Here is a 22,461-nt window from a genome sequence, read left to right as displayed (position 1 = left end):
CGTTCATAAAAATTCAAGCTATGTGGATGTATTTTGGTTTTCTACTGTTCCTATGTTTGATTTTTCACTATGTAAAAAAGTTTAAAATACATGTGTAGAATTCTCTGGGAAATCAACTGTTAAAGGTGTTTTTATCCATCATAGCAAATGATGTCTGCATGTGAAATTGCCCGAAATTGGCGTGACATGGTAGAGTACAGAAAAGTGCACGTTTCCCCATTTCTACTGCTGTACAGAGCAGGCTCAAAACCACAAAACAGTGGCGAATCCAGGAATCTGTACCTGGTCCTAGCTGAGTCTACTCTGGGGTTTCTAACTAAGCCTGGCCCCAGCTCAGAGCTGCACTTGGGCGATGGCCTTGTACACCAGGGTGTCATTTTGATGTGGTGCATGTGAAGACACTTTACTGATCCTGTCCCGTTTTCTAGTGAGATGGTGCCTTTATTGCCATATTTTCCCTCTGCAGTCTGTCCTGTGTTATATACAGTGACCTGTCTCGCGTTTGCGTTGTGCTATGGAAACCTGTCTATGTGTTCTGCAGTACATTCACATCGGGGAATGTGCTCTGCCTGTTGTAAGATCCTCAGTGTAAAACAAAAACAAGGTATGTGGTCGATCTGGTGTATCCCTGTGCTGTGAGATGTTGGATAGACATTAAAAAACAAAGAGGCACGAAGTCTCTGATTGCTGCTAAAGTGCAGATAGATTTAGATCCCTACAGTCACTTGTAGAATTGGGTATGGCGGCTAATAACGCATGGTTGAACGTGTTGTATGGGTAAGGGTAATTCCAGTTTAGCTCACCCAGCCCGTCCTGCTGCCAGATCATTCTGATTTGGTTTGTGATGAGTGATGAGGAAAGCAGAGACAAAACCACTCTGCTCTTTTTCACTTGACTTAATCAGGCTTTGTATCTGGCCCTTCAGACGGAGAATACCAGGAAATCTCGATACTTCAGCACCCAGGCGGCTTAGCTGATTGAATGACATAATATTGCTTATTGGAAAAGGAAAGAAAAAAGAGGGGAGGAAAAGGCAAAACAATACAAATAATGCTTGTCATGTTAGAGAGTCTTGACTTGTGGAGTCAGTGTGATTTCCTGACAGGTTTTATTAGCTAAATATACCTCTTCTGACATATATGCCTTTTGGCATATACCCTTCTGTAGAGGAGGAGAGACTGTGATTCTGACGATTTTTTTTTAAATGAGAAGCATCTGAGGACCAAGAATTTGTACTTCAATCAGAACTGAAGATACTTCAAAACCTCAATGTTTCATAAAATTAGGAACTAGATTATTTTTTACTTGCATAAGCTTCTCTCTCTGCTGTGGTTTTGGGCATAAACGTGTAGGATGGGCAGAACATATGTCATTGTAGTGTTATGTGAGAAATCTAATCTATAACCTTTATGCCAGCCACCCTGACAAAAAATCGGAGCACCTACTCACTGCATCAGCCAACTGCGATGATGAGCAATGGAACCAGCACTAATTCCCTGTGCTTTCCTCCCCTTTGGGTGGATCAAGCTGGTAGATCCTGTCCTTACTCTTATCCGCGTTCATCTTTATTTTATGTAGCACAATTAACATCATCTTTATAAGTCTGGAGCTACATACAAACGCAGTGGTGAAAATTTGAGCAGAGGTTTACTACTGGGTGTACACAAGATTATTGCTATGTTTATGGATGCCAGCTCATTGTGCGCTATGTTTTTTTTCCATAATGCTTATACAGAGAGCCCAGAGTTTATTTAGGAAAAAAGTGTGTTTGATGGTAGATCTTTCAGGGTAAAGAAAGGGACTTAAGTGCCGCTGGTCAGAGGAGCCTTTTGATGTATCGTGCTAGGAGCGCATGCCACTGTAACTGCGGCCACAGAGCTTTACCTACCAAACTTTCCCAGGCTTGATCCCAAATTTATCCGCCCTCACGCTCCTTGGCAGCCCAGAAGGTCAAGTTCATCCTCTTGGAGTCAAAACCTGGCTGGCTGGTCCATGGCTCATGTTTAAGGGCAGCACAAACCCCATCGTGCAACGTTGCGCTGGTGTTTCTGCTGGTGGAAGAGGAACTGTCAGGTTAGGATAAGTAGCTCATGTACCTTGATTTTGACATTGCGTATCTTCTTAAAAGAGCTTAAAACCACGCTTCTGTGTGTTAGAGAGTGAATGTTATGTTCTGAAAAATCAGCGTGAAGATACTTGTAAATATTTTGGATCTACCAGTAGCAAATTAAATAGTGGAGTAGAGTAGGGCCAGATTCTTCTCAGCCTCTAACTTGGTCTTGTTCCTAATACATGTTCATTGAAGTGTAAAATAAGCAGTTTGTGCTCACTGGTGTTGTATAAAAATATATGCTGTGTATATAGAATTCTCTGGAAATTAGTAATTTTGATCTGCCTATATGAAGAAGAATTAAATGTAGTGTGGCTGATCCAGAATTTCTTCTGCTGTATTAGTTCCCAGGTGGGAATAGGAGTTTTAGTTGATATAGAGAGTAATAAATGAGACTGCAGAATTAATAATTGAAGACATAGAAATTAAATTAAAGAAAAAAGCCAAGGCCTTGCCCTTTGTCTTAATCACATTTTCCAAAATATTTTGGAGAAAGTAGTAGTAACATTATTTGCTTTAAAGGGGAAAAAAATTAAAATCAAGTCTCTCAAATTCTCTTCCTGTTGTTCGAATATTTGCAGTTTTCCAGAGCTTTATCTTTAGGCTTGAAAGCTTTGCTGGTACTTGTGGGAAGCAGCTTTCCCTTAGTTTCAACTCATCCATGTAAGATCATTTTATTAATATATTGAACTGCATAAGCAATGTGGGAATGACCTTTGAGGACATATTTAGTCAAACCTTAAGTCAAGTTGGGATGTTTGGTCATAGGTCTCAATGAGTTTCCTCTCTTGCCTGGTTTTAAAAATATATTTTGACCAAAAATATGAGTATTTGAAAACTATATCTAGAATAATAAAAAATGCCCTGAAGTCTCAGAGTGCACAGAAATGCAACACACCTGCCAAACTTTAATTATTGGTTCATTAAACTTACAGATGGTTTAGTGAAATAAGTTGTTCCTGAGTTCCACACGCTGAGTGACATGAACCAACGACTTTACAAATCTCTGTCAAGCAGCTGCCAAAAGGTTCCGGAAATGTCTTTATGATTTATTGATTAAAATCACAAAATGTCAAGAAATGTGAATCTTAGAGTGCCAACATTGCTATTTAAAAAAAAACAAAACAAAATGTACTGCATTTATATATCCAGAGACACTGGCTTTATGTTGCGTCCTGGTTTTAATCAGTACCTGAAAAGGTTCATTTGCGGAAAATATGCAAAGTACACAAACTGCTGAATGTTGCTCTCAAAATGTTACTTTGATTTCTTGTGCTCTTAGTAGTGAAACTGATTTTTTTGATCAACACATGATTTTAATGAAATAAAAATATTCAGCAAAGTAGAAAGAGCTGAACAGTGTGGGCTTTACCACCCATTCCATCCATCCAATGTGATAGCTTAGAATTTTTCATATCTATAATCTCAGTTCAGCAAACTCTGTCAGAGAAGGTCTAATTTCCATGATTCGCCATTATTCTTACAGGACTTTCATTGACTCAAGATTTTTCAGGATTGAGAACTCAAGAGTTTCCATACATAGTTTTAGAAGAGTGATTTCTTTGGGAGCTGTTAAAATATTGTTATGATAGTGATTTAAGCAGAGACCTCAGAGAATTAAAATAAATACCAAAAAAGACTGAGACAAGTACATCAGAAAAGCAGCAATAACATGTAAGACATTTAAAGTCACTCTGTTGGAAGAGGAGGGTCTCCAGTGAAGGTAAATTTGCAATATAATGGGGAAATCTACTTGAAGTGTATAGTGATGACAGGTGGCAGCATCTCTGAGAGGGAAATGCTGCCAAGTCAGCTGGTTTTCAAACCATTTACTGCTTTTTGATCAACATCACCCCCCCCCCCCAAAACTTGGCCCCAAGGGCCTTGGTTGCCCATGTGGGTTTGGCCATGACACGCTGCTGCCACCGCGCTCTGCAACTCACAGATAATCTGAAATACAGCCCCTCATGGCTATGAAATGGTGAGCTGGTCTCAAGCATGGCAAAAGCACATCTACCCTCAGTAAGTCGTCCGGGAGAAATATGATGTGAGGAAGAGGAAAGGGATGTGTTGGCCGTAGCTGCCAAGGCTTGAGCGGATCTGATTCATTAGATCCCCAACTGCAGCAGCTTTCCGTCAACGCAACAGCGGCCTTGTCTGATTGAGCCCCAGCCAAACCGTCCTTCTGCCAAGGATTTCTGGACAGAATCAGCTGTGATGGTTGGTAAAGCCCAACGTTTCTCATCAGCATCATGACAGCAGCTTTTCTCACGTCCCTGCAGTGATGACCCAGCAGCTTCCTTGGCTGCGAGGGAAGGGAGGATCATGTAGATCCTGGGGATGGCTCTGATGACAGAAAGTCTTAAAAATGCTGCAGTCCTGGCAAAATGGATACGCTGAAGCTACTTGAGTTGTATTTGGAGTTTTCTCCTACTTTCCTTGTGATTAATGTAGCAAAAACTGCTACAACAGTGCCCATTAGGGTATGCAGTATAGTAATAATGATATAATAATCAGCTCATGCTCTCCACTGTCAGAGATACTGGATAACCATGAAAATACCCCTGTAACTTATGTTGCTGTTCCAAGTTTGGTAAATAAATTAAAGTCCCTTCAAAAACCTTTCTCCCTCCCCCCCACCAAAGTAAGTTTGGGTAAATTGCTATTTTTTATATATCCTCTGTATAGGGTGCAGTAACATTTTCAGTGGAAATGCGGAATTTGTTGAGCTAGGTTTGAGTATTACCGTTCCCTATCTGCAGCACCATATTGAAGTTCCCTTTGCTTTGGGAAACAAGACGTTTGCACTTTTAAGCAGGGCTTTTACATAGCAGACATAATTATTTTCATGTAAATGAACTGGTGGTGCCAGTTTGTGGGATGTTTAGGGAGGCCTCGTAAACAAAAGCAGAATTTTCTTTGCATTGCAGTGATAATTATTTTTATGTATTTAAAAGATATTTAACACCCAGGAGATATAATAGTATCATCGAGCTTCAGTGCTTACGTATGAAATGTTGCGTTTTCTCCCAGTTCTGCCTGTGTAAGGCTCAGTCTCTTGTGTTTGGCTCAAGAAAGAACTCTGACATTGGAGACAGCAAAGGGTTTTGAGTGGATGAGACCAGAGTTAAGAACCAGACTTTGAAACTACATGTACGTAGCACACCTGCCATGTACAAAAAGGTAAAAACTGACAAAGGGTGTTACTGGTGAGAAAGCAGAGGGTGCATACGTGAAAACGTTGGCAGTGGTACTTGAGCAATTAATTCAGCAATTAACCTGAACCAGAGGTACCTGTGCTGCTCCTCAGGTATTTGTAGTAATACCGTGATAGGCAGCGCCCATCGCTGTGCTACCGATCTGTACGCTGACATGGTTTTGTTCATTTTTTTTTCTGGGTTAATGATCTTGAAATTCACATTTTTGAGACTATGTCCTAAATGTCTTGTCTGGACATTGATATTCTGGGAATCCTTTAAAGGACCTATCCCCAGCCTTACTGTTTCATATCTGCTAAATCTCTTGGTGGAGTTGTCGGTAAATCTGAAGATGAATGCGCTTGTCCCTGTGAATCATACTGCTCCCTCAGCAGCAGAACTGGATTAGGGAGGAATGTTTAACATTTTCTGACCTGTTAGGCTTGATACCACGCTGAGAGGTACAGGGCTATGAGAGATGTAGAAATAAGCATGTAAAACATTTTCTGGCATGGTGTTCCCTGAGAAATTGTGTCACAGACTTCTGCACATTGACTTGCTGATGCCTCTTATGAGTCATATGCATTTCTGCTTCTGCTGTTCATGTCTGCAACCGTATATATCTATATATACATTGTCTTTTTAGGGCAGCATTATGAGAATCAGCAATGGTCTAACACACAAGCTCTCTAGAAAATATTATAAATTCTCCTGGGTTTCTGCTGTTTGCTTGATCTTTGGTTTTCTGCTCCCTGAGTGACATCTTGACAGGCTGAACCAGAATCTTTCTTACCCTGCAGGTATAGGGGGATAAAAGACATGAACGTGTTCAGTCCTCTGGTTGTGCTGCTCTGCCTGGGATTCCTCGCACAGACTTGAGCCTCCGTTGTGTTTGATGAGGTTGAGATTAGAGAGCTGATTTCAAGGAGGATGTTTTTGAGCTAATGTGAATATTGGTGGTTTGGAATGCATTCAATAAGTGACAAATCCGGTAAAAGAGCATGACTGCGTGTTCTCAGTGTTTACTGTAGTTCCCTGCGTTTCATTGCAGACCTCCAAAGAGGACCTTCTACAAGCTGATTTTGAAGGAGCTTTAAAGTTCTTCAGGGTTCAGTTGCCCAAGAGGTACAGAGCGGAGGAGAACGCCAGGAGACTGATGGAGCAAGCTTGCAACATCAAGGTAAGGATGGTCTTCATTTCTCCTCATTCGTCTGGAATTCTTACAGGAAAAGTGCAACGTTAAGAATGGCAGTACCATATGGAAAGTAAAGAAATTAAATCATTAGTTTATTACTTTTTATATATGTCTGTATATTTATACATACAGGCGTGCACAGACTTTTTATATTTAAAGTAAAGCAAAGCTCTGAGCTTTTCCCTCTAATAATTAAAATAGAAAACTGATGCATGATCAAACAAACTGAATTACCACAACTCGCTAATTCATTAATTCATTTAGAAACAATGATCACACTAAGCCAATTAACCCAGTGTATGATAACCACGCAACCAAGACTCAGATGTTATTTGTTTTGCTTAGAAGCTATTTATTTGCTGAGTGCTGCTGTATAATCCAATTGTATTGGGGCAGAAACTTAGTTTTATTTGTGTATCAAGCTTACCAAGACAGAATATCTTTTTATATTCTACCCTATCCATCACCGTGCTGTCCAAAGGTGGGCTCCTTTGGGCTTGTGGTGACTGATGACAAATCAGAGGAGCCTGACTGTAATTTTTTAAGGATGGAAATGTTTGGTTTAAAATGGCCACAGAGATTCATAAATCTGTCATTTGAAAGATCTGCTATATTTGCTGGGATTTTTTGAATTGGGTTATGCGTAGCTATGGATGAGCTTAACATGTGATCTTGCAAAAAGTGTTCTTGTTATTTCTTAGAGTGTGAACTCTGATGGGAAATGTGTGTTTGGTGTGGCCCAAGAGTAGACCGAGAACGTACCATCAGAAATAATTCTCCTCTACCGCTCTGCCTTCTCTTATCTCTCAATATATCGATTCGTTTCCTTTTGTGCTGCTTAATTTTTTAATTTATTAAGAAATTGCTTTTTTCATACTGATTGAAACACTGTTCTTGTGAAACAGGGGCGCTTGCCGTACTGATGTGTTTTCCAGACAGGAAAAAGAAGATTTGTGCAAATGTTTTATAAAAATTTGATTGGGATTTCAATTCTGCTGCCAAAATAGAGTATTTGGGCACAAAAGCCTACAGTTTGATATTTGGTATTTAGTCCTTTGCTCAGTTCTTGAAAATGAGTAATTTAAGGTCTTAACAAATACAGGAAAGTTATCTTTATGTTGTTAACTCGGTGTGTATTTTTCTGATGGGAGGTTAAAATAGAAGTCCTCATGGTACTTTTTGGAAGATGTATTTGTCTATTTTCTTGGGCTTGCCTTTCTCATTTCCTTGTGCAATATATTGTGTGCCATATGATGCTATTTTTCAGTTTATATTGCCTACATATGTATATGCTGTGTTTTATAGGGGAGGTATTTTGACATGCATTTGAGGCAGATGTTCAGTGCACAGTGTCTTGTATGGGTTCAGCACATGGGGCCTTTTAAAATCAGGAAATGAAATTCTGAACTGCTCATTGATGTGAATGGGAGGGCGGATGAAGGGTTTGACAGTGAATCTGCTGCATACACAGGATTTCGCACATTGTGGATTCCAGCCCATAAGAGAAAAGCGCAGATGAGTCGAGACGCTCTCCTACACGTTACAGAAGTAGGCGAGGACTAGTAGGCATTGTTGGAATGGAAGGAGAACTCAGGGCCGAGACCTGGGGCTATCAGGGATGGGGAAAAGTAGAAGATTGAAGTTACCTTCTGCTGTGTTATTATATTAACACCCCATGCTTGTAAGGAGCATAGCTGGGAGTTGGGTTCTACGAATTCACGGGGCATGCGGCTCATTCCCCATCCAGATATAAGACATAAGAGAGGACCTAAACTGTGTCTTGAACAGTCTTTTGATAGTTAAGCTAGGAACAGCTAAGCTGATGAAGCAGAGTGTTCTGAAACCCAGAGCCTTTAGTTAAGGTTATTGTCAGGAAGGTGAATCTAAGTTGGGAAGACTCTGAACACAGGGGTTGTATTTAAAACTGTGAAAATGCAAAAGACTTGAGGCCCTTAATGTGAGGAAACTCAGTGTAAGACCATATTGGAGGGGAGGGTGCCATTTACTTGAAATGAATCCGTTTTCACTCACTTTCAATACTGATAACCACGTGCTCACCAGCACCAAGGCTCTTCTCTGGCCAGGATCACTTGTGTGTGATGAGGATGAGGGACAGTGGCTCTGAAGTCCTCACTAAGTTTCTTGAGTTCGTCTTAACTGATGACAATAAACTGGCTTTTAGGCAAAATCTTTGTACTCTTTAGGAGTCAAATAGTTCTTGTGGTCTGGTCTTTTCCCTCAGAATCTTGCTGCCTTCAGCCCATCATTGCTGTCCTTTGTCTCCTCATGGCGGGTGGGTTTGTGGCTTCCAGCCAAGTGTTCCGGTGACGTGTGGTGGCTTTGCTGTGGGTTTCCGACTGGCTGGTCATCTCCAGTATGGCCTCACCAAAATGCCAGCCTTCTAGTCTAGATGTAGCAAAACATTTCTCATTTTTTGCCAGTTTGATTGCTCTCACTCATGTCCTCCTCGTTTATCAACACATGTCATTCTTGTCACCTGTTCCCTGTATGAATTCTTTTGGTGCTTTTGCGTGCAGACACTTCCATTCGTACTTCTTTCAGACTGACAGTAGTATTTGCATTACACATCCCTACTGAGTGATTATGTGATGCCTTGACTCTGTTAACTCGACACCCCAGTTTTTGTTTATTTGGATCAACTTTTCTCACTTTTGCCAACTAGAATGTCCTTGAGAGCCAAATCTGAATCACAAGGACATAACCTTTGTCTGGAGATGGCATATTCAATATTTCATAGGCAGAAGAGAAAATCACCTCATAATGAAGGCGGCGATCAGGAGTCATCAGCATGGCTTTATGAAGGGTAAATCATGCTTAACCAACCTAATAGCCTTCGATGATGAGATGACTGTCTTGGTGGATGAGGGGAGAGCTGGGAATATTGTTTATGTCAAGTACAGCAGGGTGTGCTGCCATCCAGGGGGATCTTCTCAACCTATATAAATATGTGCAGGGAGGAATTAAAGAACAAGGAGCCAGGTTTTTCTCAGTGGTGCCCAATGGACACCAACTGAAATAAAATAATGTATTTATTTAAAAGCTCTTTATTTATTTATGAACTTTGGGAGTGATCAGACACAGGAACAGGTTGCACAAGGAGGTTGTGGAGTCCTCAGCTCTGGAGATGTTCAAATCACAGCCAGCCCTGAGCAACCTGCTGTAGGTGACCCCGCTTCGAGGGGGTGGTTTGGACAAAATGTTCTCTAGACATCACTCCCAACCTCAACTATTCCCTGATTCTGTAATTAGATATTATAATAAAGATATTTATTTACAAACAGGAGCTAATAATTGCAGGAGCTGAAGTGGTCAAATAGGAAACTGTAGTCTTGATAATCATCACTCGAAGAGGTCCCAGGGAACACAGAGGTTACATTGAGTGTAGTTCTGTCTTGTTGAATGCAGCAAAACTTGTTCTATTCAAAAAAAAAACCAAACAAGATGCTTAAACATTTGTTATTTTCTGCTGTATGAATGAGGCACTGGGTGTCTTTCAGCTGCTTCTCGCTTCTGTATTAGTATTTGTAGCCTAAACACCAGATGTTTTTAGAGTAAGTGTCACACAGTAAGTGCCAGGAAGTATTTTCATTAGGTTTTGAAGCTAATTATTGAGGCATAAAAACATGGAAATATAATCACGGTGTTGCGAGGTTTCGTAGTTTGGCAGTACCTTTTCCAGCGTTTATTTTGTTCCCACATTACTGTAAAACAGAACAGGCATTCAACATGTCAAAAAAATCCAGCTCTCCTTTTTTCCCCCTTGAGTTGTAGCTGACGTTGTTCTAGAGTAGGCAAACAAGAAAACACTTGGTGTTTTTTCTCCTTAATTTCACAACTTTTAAGTCTAACTCTTGTGTTCAGGACCTAAGCCTTGGGTTTGGAAGGTGCTGCATTGGAAATAGTTTTATCATCCTGTTTTTAAAACAAAAAGAATTAAAATCAATCTCTCCCTTAAGAACTGCTCTGCAAATACAAAGGGAAAAGCTCCTATTAATTGAAAATTTAATATAATATGTGGTAGAGAATGTCTTATTAAATTAAGGATTATCCATGGTGATTACTCACCACATCTGAATTTCAATCATTTACCAGTAAGGAAATCTCTGTGAACAGAGTCAGTGGAATTAGAAATAATAGTAGTATTTTCCAGTGGGTGATTGTTGGGTCGTATTCAACGGTTTAGGAAAATTTTGAATTAATTCATGCCATGATATAATATGGGCTAAGAAACTTCCCTTTATTTTTTGCCATGTGCATGTTCCATGCATATGTGCAAAGTTATGGCCCTGTTAATACCTGGCTGATGGATTATCGCCGATATTTGCACAGTAGGAGGAAGAGACTGAATCTATGGAGGTATCTGCTCTCGTGGCAGATAGAGTCCAATATTACACACATTTCTCAGCTCTGAAACAATCAAACAGAGGAGAAAGACATAAATTCTCCAAGTAGGGTGTCAGATGCTAAATTAAGGGTTAATGAAATTTAATAAAAGGTGAAAATTTAGAGTTAATGAATGGAGGATTGTCCTCCCTTGTTTCCTGTTAGCTTTCTGGTCTGTAATGACCTTTCACTTTGCAATGGTCTTTACAGAGGGAGAGGCAGATTCTACTGGAGTATCCAGTAACATTTTCAGCTGTAAAAATGGGTTTGGGGATGATAAATTTCTACCTGAGCAGAGCAGGCTGTGTAGTATGTCTCTAGAATAAGGAATTACCGTAATTTCCTATTTCATAAAACGATTACCTGTGCTTTTTTTACTCCTGCTTTTGAGGGGGGGGGGGGGGGGTCCTTTTTCTGTTTGTCTTTCATATTTTTTACAAGGGAATTCAGAGGTTCTTCTGTGTCTCTGGAAGTCCAGTTTGATAGACAAATGAAGAAAGAGCCTATTCTAGAGTAACGAAGGTTAAACTTAGTGGTGGTGTTTTATTAAAACAGCTGACACGTTCTGCATGCTCGCTAAATCTGCCTCAGTTGCCATTTGTGTCTTGTAATGCAATATTTCTTGTAGAGATCTGTGTATCTCCTAAAGAAATTGTAATGGCCTTTGATTTTAGTATAGGAAGCCTATCACCTGTGTTCTTACACCTGCCTTCAGTCAGCTGAGTTGTAGAATGGGAGAAGGTCTTGTTGGGAGGTTTTGTCCCTATGAAGATTTCCTGGTTTGACAGTTTTCAGGTGAATTCAGTTGTGCCCATTTCTCTGCGACCGATATTTGGAAAGCGGGCAGAGCTAACATGCAAAATGTGTTACACTGCAGATCTGGAAATGCCACGAAGTTGAGTATAGTGGAGAGGTGCTGGGAAGTTAACTGGGTTTTCACCCCTTGTGCCCAGTGGGATGGGACAAATGGGATGGGCAATGCGGGAACTGAGTAAATGAACCTACAGGGATGATTTTTCTGTTGATAGGGCAGCAGCTGTAACGAGACCTTATTTTGTGCGGCTCAGGGGTTGCAGTGACTCCTTGTCTCATCCTTCATCATCATCATCACTGGCAGGAAAGACCTGGTGTGTTGGAGTTCTTGTAAGAAGAAGTAAATCTCTCCCTTCTTTGCAGGAAATCAGGCTCCCCAGCAGCGGTACAGGGCTGCTGCTCTCAGCACCTTAGGTGAGAGAAGCCAATGGCCTTGAGAAAAAAAAACCCGTGCCTTTTTCAGTGCAAAGCAATCACACACTTTTTTGTCACCTGTCACTGCACTGACAAGGTTATCGATCCCTCCTGGGTGCCGAAAAGAAAAGGTTCAGGTGGCAGGAGCTGTGCTGAGCTTTTTCTCATTTCAAAATTGTTCTTTGTATAGTGTTAAACCAGATTTACTTTAATAATGTTTGAATTCAAACTGGTTTTTTTGAAGCTCGCACCTTACTGATGTGGGTGAATTACTTTATTCACACCTCTGCTGCTGTTTTATCAGGAAGCAACTTTTTGCAGCCATGGTTTAACAGTGAATTATATATTGATTTATGTGAACTTCAATGGAAAGGAGTAAAATTAGCTCACTTGCTCTCTTCTTTCTGGTGCCTTCTCTCTTTGTGCTTGCATGTGTATGTGTGTATTTATCCAGATACTATGGGATTTTTGCTATTGTGAGAGGTGGTAAAACAGCACAAATGCAGCAGAAATGCAAAGGAGAGGACTGCAGGAAAACCTTGAAACTGCGCACCCCTTTTATTCCTTTGGTTCTACCAGTCATGTATCTAATTAATCTTCCAGTATAAAGGACAGGAAGAAAATTGCTCATTTATCACCTTCTCAAGAAAAGGCCAAACCAAATTGAAAAGGATTGTGTTTAGATCTATAGAAAACCCTGCCGAGCCTGGATGCGATTTCTCGTTAAAAGCCAATGATCAATTCCACTCATTATGTCTGCGCTGTTATCTCCAAAGTGCAGGATCCTATTGTGGTGGTGAGGAGGGTCATGGTTTGTACTGTCTACTCTGTTTTGAGCCTCCCTCTTGCTTGGCTTCATGGCACAGCGCAGTGAACTGGCACCTGAACGGCAGATTGAAGTGCCTACAGTGCATCTGGACGTTAAATGTTGTCATCTTGGTAATAAGTGTTAACAACATAGGAAGTGTCATGCATTTAAAAGCTCGTCTTCAGCCATGACATACTTATTTATTTGAACTCTGCATACCTGGCTCTCCAGTGAGCAGACGTGTTGCCTGGTAGCGAACTTAAATGTTCATGGTGTTTAAGCATTAGTTCAGCTGGTGGGGTTTTGTTTTGATTTGGTTTGGGTGTTTTTGTTTGTGGTTTGTTTTGGGGTTATTTTGTTGTCATTGATTGGTTTGGGGTTTTGTTTGTTGCTAGTTTGTTTTCTTGTTTCTTGGGGGTTTTTTTTCATTTGCACTAAGTTATCCTTGTAAGTGAAATCATGTATATTTATAGTTTTTATCAAGAGGGATGAACAGGATTTTATTATCAACAATGAAATATAATCACATTTTAACCATCTAAAGCAGCTTTGCAAATGGAGTACAAATATTTTGATGTCCTTGTACTAGTCAGTTGTTGGCATGTGTACTTGTACTTGCATGAGCAATGGCATCAACAAGGAGAGTGTTGAAAATTAGGATCTTTAGAGAACTGTAAAAGTTTGTGGTGGAAAAATAAATAGAAATATTCATTGTCTGTACCCCAGCAATTGTATTGCAGTGTGTGTCATAAAGAGATTTGTCCCAAGTATTAGTGCTTGAATTCAGTCAGGTGAGGAGGACATCTGAGAGCTGTTCCACGGCCCAGCAGGTCCCAGAGGGGTAATATTCTGGATTTTGTTTTGTTCAGCTCCGTGCCGTGAGGAGTCACGGCTTTCCCGGATGATGGATGTTTTCTCTTTCAGAACCCCAGAAGGGAAGCACACTCAGGTCTTTTGGCTTAAGCTTCTTGAAACAGGCTCTTTCCACTGAGTGAATATCAGCTCCTTTCCATCCTTGATTTTGAAAATAGTCCAGAAAGCAATAGGTGAAGGTGGCAGGGAGTCACACTCTTTGACAGTTCTGTCTTGTGCCACTGTTGCTGTGATGTGTCTAAAATATCTCAGCTCTGTGAGTCAGAGGAACTGAAGATGTTTCCAAGCTGAACTGGACATATTTAAATCCCAGATGCAGGTTGGCTGAGATATTGACTGACCTGCTATAAGGTGACATGTTAAAATATTCTATAAAAAGCTTTCTACCTCCAGTGGTCTGTGTGTCTAGAATTACCGTTGTCAGCAAATAGTCATCTTGGTTGTTCTTTGGAAGGGAAAGCCTAAACTCCCTCTTCCCTTGAAGGAAGCAGACCCAGGAACTTGTAACTGATTTATCTGAGGGATGTCTTGAGTTTGAATATAGAAAAAGACCGTGATGATGGTGCCCGACAGGTTTGCAGTGCCTCGTGTTCACAGGAAGATGCTTTCCTTTTTGGAGATGCTTCTGTGATGCAGAAGAGGCTGTAGAGGAAAAATAAATGTATTCCAGGGTTGGCGCTTATGGCCATAATGAGAAGGAACAAAACCACAGGCTTTCACTTTTTTTGTGGAGAAAGATGTTTGGGTAAAAATATAGATGCAGAAATGCAGAGAAATGAGCTCTGTGCCTCGTAGTAATGTTGGCCAAGATGTGTTCCTGCTGTTGTCTTCAACATCAACAAGACTGTTGAGGCTTAAGATGGAAAATCTCCGTGGAGGTGACAATTCATCTGTGCTTCTCTTGGACCTCTGTCAAGCAGCCAGATGTGAGGAGACAGGGAATGTCTCAGCAGTAAGTAGCGTAGTGGTAATTCAGAGGAAATCTGTGGTTTATTTAGAAAAGGCCCTGGGGCCACGATGCAGTGACCCTTGCTAGCCTCAGGCTTTGTGTTGTCTGTGACAGCTCTTAAACTGCAGGACCCTGAAGAATATTACGTCTTTATTTTTTTTGAACTCAGTTCCTATAACCAAAGAAACTCTGTATTCTCCCCTGAGCACTGGAGGAAGAAGCTCTGTTGTGTACTGGGAGCTGAGTGCCCGCAAAGAGAATTAGCTTTTATTTCTAAGCGTGCACATCTCAGAATATGTGCATTTGGGAGGGATTGCATTTGGGCAAAAAATGCCAAGCTGCCTTGTGTCATATTTGATCGGCCTTTATGCGTCTTTCTCAGAAATGCTATGGTGGTTTCATTTCTGCAGAAGTTTATGGAATTTAAAACTTAAGTTATTGGAAACAAGTCGTGACTGTGTTACAGCAAGCTCAGGTAATGTGGAGTGTGCAGTGGCTTTGGGGAGAAAAACAGTGATTCATTCTCAGTGTAGCACAGAGAACAGCAGGGACCAGACGTTTGTTTCGTTTTTGTCAAATTAAATAAGGTGACAAATTTGGAAGCACCGTGCTGTACCAAGACCTAAAGCTAAACTTTTCAAACTAATTTGTAGGAAAAAAAAAAAAAAGGCAGAGCCTAACAGCGTTCCCCTTTTATTCCCCAGAGCTTTTGCAAATACAGATGCTGGGGACAGTGTCTTTATGCATTTTTGCTGGTGTTTGATTTCTCAGGCACCTGCAGTTGAATTTCCCTGAAAATAAGCAAACAGACAAAACTAAGCATAGAAAGATGGCCATATGCATTTTATAAATGCAGAGCTGTGCAGTGACAGTAGCTTTCAGAACTGAAGTCCCTATTAAGAACTTTCCATTACAAACCCCAGGCATTATTTTTGCCATTATTGATACTGTTTGAAGTCAAATTCCGTGAGGGGTTACTTGGCTGTTATCTACACAATTATGTACCTACTGGAGTAGAAGTTTAGCTGGGTGTTTCCAAAGGGCAATATTCACATTTTTAGGATCTCCTTATTGCTTTGCTTCAGGATTCTCTGGTTTCCTGCAGTTCGTTGCTTTTATTTGTACCATATTACAGCCTGGTTTCTCTTGTGGAGAGTAAGTACTGCAGTAAGCACAGGAAGAAGTTAAAAAGCATTATTGCGGGTCTGTTTGCAGGGAAGCCTTGACCGTGTATCTCGTTTCTCTATTCAATTGTTCAAGCAGCAGATGAACAATCTTCATCTTTAGAGGTCCTCGTTATGTTATTGTATCTGTTTATTATTCTTTCAACTTCCGTTGCTTAATTAATGCAATTTCCTCGACAGTGCTTCTTAACTAAAATTTGATTCTGCAGGCGAAGTTAGTCAAAAGCCATGAAAAACCAAAAAAACCTCATCTCTGAGTAATGACTCAGCATAATAAATAATCTGTCTGCACGAATGGTGTCTGTGTGAACGGCTCAGGCCCAAGCACGGCCCATCAGGTTGAGTCACCGTGTTACTGTGACAACAGAGCTGCAAAAGCTTCAGCTTCAGCAGCCCCACAGCCCAGCGTGTTGCACCAACCTGGAGGGGGGTCCTCATCGCTCCTTTCCCATTGAAGAAATACAGGCGAACTTCAGTACTGGGAATATGCTGGGGCTGCCATAGCTTGGCGACGCTCAGAGGTTATGCCTTGGCCTACAAAATAAAAGAAATTAAATTATAACTAAAGTTCTTAGCGGAGTCAAGTGATTGTCTGAACAGCTTAGAGCAAAAGATCAATGACCCTATCGTACATCCTCACGAGGAACGATTTCACGGCGCTCTGAGTAAGCCAGCTGATTGTGCCACCCGGGATACGCCGCCTTTACACAGTGGGGAATATCGATTATACGTCAGCTGGTCAAGAGCGGTGGAAGAAATTGGAAAGGGATCAGGGCTTTGATTCCCCACTGCCTAATGAGGGTGCTTTGTTCTGCTTGCTCACACGCTCCCGCTCTCCCAAAGACTGTGTCCAAACGCCTGCGCCTTTGGATAAACTGTTTTCCCCACTTTGGGCTCTTTTATTTTCCCACCATCAGTGACAGATGAAAAATGTATTGTCATGCTGCTAGTCTTGATGACTTTGCAATCTACCTGATGTGTCAGAAATGAGGAAAAAAAAATTAATCATCTTGTCACTGCTGCTTTACTTACAAATTTTAAATAGCGCTGAAGACAGTGAGTGCGATTGCTTTGTTTGCGACTTAGAAATGAAAGGGGCTCTCGTGCTGAAAGGAGCTGCAGTTTGGTGCCTGCAGATCAGAAATCCCAGCAATCAGTTCTCTTCCTTATAGCGGCTCGTCCAAACCATCGTACTCACACAGGCCAGTATAGACACAAATCCCGTTGCTTTTAATAGCAGTGGGAAGCTGAGAGGCAAATTTGGCCGTCTTTTCTCTTTCACACAAAGTGAACTTTAGGTTTGTGTTGTAATTCCTCCAAGAGTGTTTATTCTGTTTTTCCCTTTTCTAAGCACAGCTCAAAGCAGCATGTGTTCATTTCGGAGCAGGAAGGACATAGGGTAAGAAAGAGCATTGGGACAGTTTGTGTTCCCAAGGCAGGTGATTTGATGAGGGGTTCTGGCAAAGGCGCTGACTCTCCAGCCCGGGGGATCCTTTTTTGTAATGTGGTTTTCTTTCTCTGCCCTGAGATGCATCAGAGCCATCATCTCCAGCTGATTTGACAAACCCAGGTGCTTAAGGACCTGGCAAAGATGTTCCTGGTCAGGGCTGGGAAGGTGTGGAGGAGAAGCAGATGCTGCCTGGACTTGGTGTATCCCTTGAAAACCTCCTCCTTTTGTTCTCCAACAGCACAGAACCTCCCAGCCTGAAGCAAAAGGGTTCATCACAGACACAGCACTAATTGCTGAGGTGAATTAGGAGCTGACAGCTGGTTGTGGACCCTGCCAGAGCCCATCGTGCGTTCTGCTCTCGCCCATCTCTCTCCATCAAGCAGCTTCTCCTCTGGACATGGGCTGAGGGAAAGGAGCTGCAGAGCAACAGACCCATCCACAAAGTGTCAGTGACAATAATGTCTTGAAGGACATTGTCACCAGCATTTCTTACAGGCTGCCTGGTTAAATAAGGGAACTATTTACCTGTGTGCCCTGTGGATTTTCAACCTTTGATCCCCCATACAGGAACGTTACACAAGATTATATAGTGTCGCAGGAATTTGGGGACATGGGGAGAGATGGAAAAAAACGGTAAATATTTTTGAGTCCTTGATGTGAGGGTTTTAACATGTCCTTTCTCAATGATGAGGACATGTAGAACAAGCACCTCTTGTAAGGTCACATGAGTCTGGGTTTCCTATTTGTTTCCTTTTTGTTACTTTTATGATATAAAGTGAATTTATAAAGATTAGCAAGAAGATAAAAACATCCGTGCTCTGGAAGGCTTCTCGGAAAGATGAGTAATGATGGCTCTTAACATTTTAATGTACCTTATTCTACACTAATGCACCTAAACCAGCATTTTATTCTGAAGGCAAATTTGTTGACATCAGAGGAGGAGACTTGGCTGCTGCAGGAGTGTAAAGAACATACAGCAGACTGTAACGTGGGAAGGTATGGAGCTTTTGTTTTTTGTGCCCTTGTCCAAATATAATAGGAAGTAATTACAATAATTAAAATCTGAAAGTCTGGAAACCATGGCAGTTGACAGTGCCATTTTAAGAAAAATAAGCATATGTTTTAATACATCTTCTCTTTCAAACTCCTGTTTGTTCTTCCCACTTCTCCATTTTTGGCTCTTAAAACACAATTAGAGTGTAAGATTCAGGCTTGTCTGCGCCTTCACGTGCTAAATCTCTGGTAATTTCCAGTACTTGTGGTCTCCCCTGACTCATTCTGTGCTGGGTTCCTGTTGGGGCTGAGTGGCCGCCCTGTCTGTGGGTCCTGCTGGGACTGACGCTACCCGGGCGAGGGACCCCGCAACGCATCTGCATTAAGCTGAGCCTTGTGCTTTGCTAATACAACTATATGGCTTTAGTAAGCCAGCTCTAAAAGGCAATGCACACAGCTGCTAGCTCTGTAAGCAGTACCACTCCCATAAAATGGGGCTGAGCACTGGAAAATGCATTATATTGGGTCATAGTTAACCTCTTAAATAAAATCCTGTGTGGTGGAGAGTGATGCGAGCTGGTTGCTGTATGCCTGGTATCTGGTATATTTTAGTAAATATAGCAGTATTTTTTAATCTCTCTGGGGAGACTAAATTCTGGGATGCACGTTTTAAGGACTCATTTAGGAAAGCGGAGAATAAAATTCCTTTTGAGTTTTGATACAGTCTTTGGTTCTTGAGACCTAAACCAAAACCGTCTCACTTCAGTGGCTCATTTTTGTGCAGGTTCAGGGAGCACTTAGAGTTTCACCAGACGCTTGACTATCCAAATACCCCAGAGATCAGTGTACCACAGCAGCTCCATGAAGCAGGATTTTACTGTCTCTTGTCTGGAGGATGAGAAGCTGAAGCAGACGGTGAAGCTGTATACTAAGGCACAGCTAATTTGGCTGTGAAAAAGTGTCAAGGTGTTGTAGGTTGATGTGCTTCTCCAGCAACATGATCACATCGTTCCCAGTTAACTGTTGTAGCACACAAGTTGCTTGCATGCAGGTACTAGGAATACCTCAGAACGGTCAGTTATCACTCTGTGTTTCCTTCCTCCAAGACTCCTCATTACACCTTTCATAAATTCATTTAATAAGCTCATTAAGGAAATGAAGGGCATCTCTCCTAAGTGTTTGCCACATCAGTGAGCCTCAGTTGCCTTCTTTCCAAACCCAGACACAGGAAAACAAAACATGGCCAAAGGTGTCTCTATGTGCAGCCCCCAAGGACCCAGAAATCACACTGAAAATTACAAGGATTGAAACCAGCCAACCTGCTCAATAATACTGAATTTACTGCCTAGGGAACTGGTGATGGCTCGTGTACATCCCACCCCACCGCAGGAACGGTTAAGTGCTGCGATGGGGCACTAAGGAGGATGAAATGCAGGTGAGAAGTTTCCCTGCACCAAGCAAATTTGGTTCACACGTAGACCCCTAGATAGGTCTTAGTCTGTTTAAGTCCCACACAAATATAACTAGTCTGTAAATAAGGAGAAAAAGAAGTTATCACTGCTCTGTATGTGTGTAGAAAGCAGAGGAAAAGGCCACTGTGTGCTCCCTGTGCCCCTCCAGTTTAAAGCCTGGATAAGCCACTTAGCATCAGTGCTGACCCGGCCACTGTCCATGGATCGTGCGCCATACGCGGTCTTGCTGCCAGGGACCAGCTTCACACACATTTAGCTGTGGAAAACAATTAACTGGTACAGTCTGGCCCCAGGTTAAGTGACCCAGAAATAGCTTTCATTCAAAACGCGTATTTAAGTCTTCCGTGAAGCATTGTTCTTGCTGTTGTCATTACTCAGTCCTTTCTAATAGCTGCTGTCTATGTGTCGATTCTGGGTTGTTCCAGAAGGCTAGAGAAGCAGTGTGATTTAGAGGAATTATTTGAGCAGAACAAGTGGATGTATGCAGTTGAGATTCAGTTTCTCAAAGGATTCACAGGGAGCAAATTCCTTACGTAAATGCAGAGATGGCATCGAGATAACCTAGAGCTGCAATAATGGGAAATATATTTGATAACTCTGCAACTGAAAATGTGGTATATAGTCAAACAGCGCTAATATATCAAGGGTAGTCTGATATGATTGGATCTGAGCTATTTAAGACCGTTAATAAGTAATTAACCCATGAGGTGAGCATAACGGACATCATTTTAATCAAGATTGAATTATTAACTTGCCGGGCGCTCTTTGGAATTTATCAGCACCAGGCAGGGCGAAGCCCCTTGGCCGCATTAATTAAAGATCTCTGCGCTCAGGAGGTGCTAAAAGCTGCTCCCCATGTCAGGCTCCCAGCTCACGCTTTTCCCCTCGCCGCCACCTCCTCGGTTCCACATCCAATTTGTCTTTTGCTGAAAAGCTGCTAATTTCGTGCTACTTTAGCCCTGCAGCAGCCAGCCTGTTGCTAAGCAACCTCCAAAAATCGGAAGGGGCTGCAGTCTAGCTGCTTTCCTACTGCCCACCCTTCTTCTTATTTATTTACTTATACAGCTTATTTATTTATTTAGCTAAACAGATTTCTTCCATAAGGTGGAAGCTGAGCCGAACGCCTCCGAGTTGCAGCAGGGTGCCTTTACTTGCGTATCTGTTTGTCTTCCCTCCAACTCCATCCCCTACCCTATTTTTACTGCTGTCCCTGCTCATCAGCTGAGCAAACTCCTCATGATATTTGCCGAGCTGGAGTGGCATCCAGGAGTGTATTTTCAAGGTGTAGCTGTACCCAGTGTGAGATGGCAGCTGGGAGTCTGATCCCAACAGTCCTCGATGGGAGAAAAAGGGTCAGAACAAAGCTGGCTTTAAGCCATTTTTGTGCTGACTTTTCTGGCTGCTTTTATCTTCAGCCCTGTCCGCATTCCAGGTTTCTTGTAGCGTAACTAGATCAGCAAAGAGTGAAAAGGCGGTTGTCCTACCCTGCCAGCGATGGTGGGAAAAGCCCCGCTGGAGAGGCGGTTCTGCAGGAACAACTGCATTTTTGTGGGGTGGGGTTGGGATCCCAGCCAGGGCGTAGATTTGCCTTAAATTATATCAAGGAGAGGAGCAGGTTGCTGGTGGAGTGTTTGTAGATAAACTGTCAGGGCGTTTGTAGTGGCTGCAGGTGGATAGAGGAGGAGAGCAGACAGGAGTGAGGATGTTACCCTGCCGTTTGTTCCAGATGTCCTCCCAAAAGGGGACAAGGTGGAAGTGGTTTGTGTGCTGTTCTGTCCTGTGTCACCAGAGAACCTCCTTGCAGAGCAAAAACCAAATGTGCTTTGAATCACTTTTCAATGAGGAAACATTGAGTGGATATACCACAGCAGCAGAGCCTGGCTGGATTTGTTGTGGTAGCATCGGTCACATCAGCATTGGTGTTGGACTGTGATGAAAGAACTGCCCCGCTCTGCAGTAAAGGCTCCAGAAACAAGTCGCATGTTCTCATGAACTCTGACATTTTGTACCTTTTCTCCAATACAATACTGTCACTTGAGAGCAAGGATGAATCCTGTAGAGATTTATTTGGAACAAACGTACCAAACTATCTTTTTCCTTTTTTTTCCCTAACAAGCTGAGTCTCCAGACTACACGTCTTCCTCAGCTCTTGCCTTTTGGTCCTCTCCTTACTGCCTTTGGTTGCTACTGACTGGCAGCTTCTTTGTCTATCTCTTGTAGTTTTCATCACTTTTGTGCTTTGATGACCCATCCGTTAGCAGCCCCTCCCGGAGAAGAGCACAGAGAAGCACATGAACACTTGTTTCTGTACATGCAGTCCTGCAGAACCAGGGTTGTGCGTAAGGCCAAATGTAATTTTTCACATAAAAGCAAGATGAGGAAAGTGATGATTTAAGTCCAGATTTAATTTTCCCCTTATTTGCTTTAAGCACTGAATTACTCATTTGGAAAACGAAAACATTTCTGAGAGTGGTTTAGAGTGCTCATTCTCTATTCTGATTTATTTCAAAATGAACTCTTGGTCTTTTTGTCATTTACGACACACGTCTGTCACGTTTTATGCGCATCCAGAGTAATCTTGATCCTAAACATTTTGCTG

General features: G+C 41.9%; 1 protein-coding gene across 2 annotated transcripts in view; it reads left to right on the top strand.

The window, feature by feature from the left end:
- The window catches only part of RABGAP1L (RAB GTPase activating protein 1 like), a gene marked incomplete at its 5' end in the record, with an annotated part of 208,595 nt that overhangs the window by 147,532 nt on the left and 38,602 nt on the right, over positions 1-22,461 (top strand). For both annotated transcript variants that reach the window (XM_080348482.1, XM_080348483.1), the window contains one exon: positions 6,359-6,487. In XM_080348482.1, coding sequence (XP_080204608.1) covers positions 6,359-6,487 — 129 coding nt within the window. The remainder of the gene's footprint in view (positions 1-6,358; positions 6,488-22,461) is intronic.

The sequence above is a fragment of the Nesoenas mayeri genome (assembly GCF_963082525.1).
Source record: "Nesoenas mayeri genome assembly, chromosome: 8".
NCBI lineage: Eukaryota > Metazoa > Chordata > Aves > Columbiformes > Columbidae > Nesoenas > Nesoenas mayeri.
The sequence above is the reverse complement of the archived record's forward strand: the minus strand, read 5'-3'. Positions and strand labels throughout refer to the sequence as shown.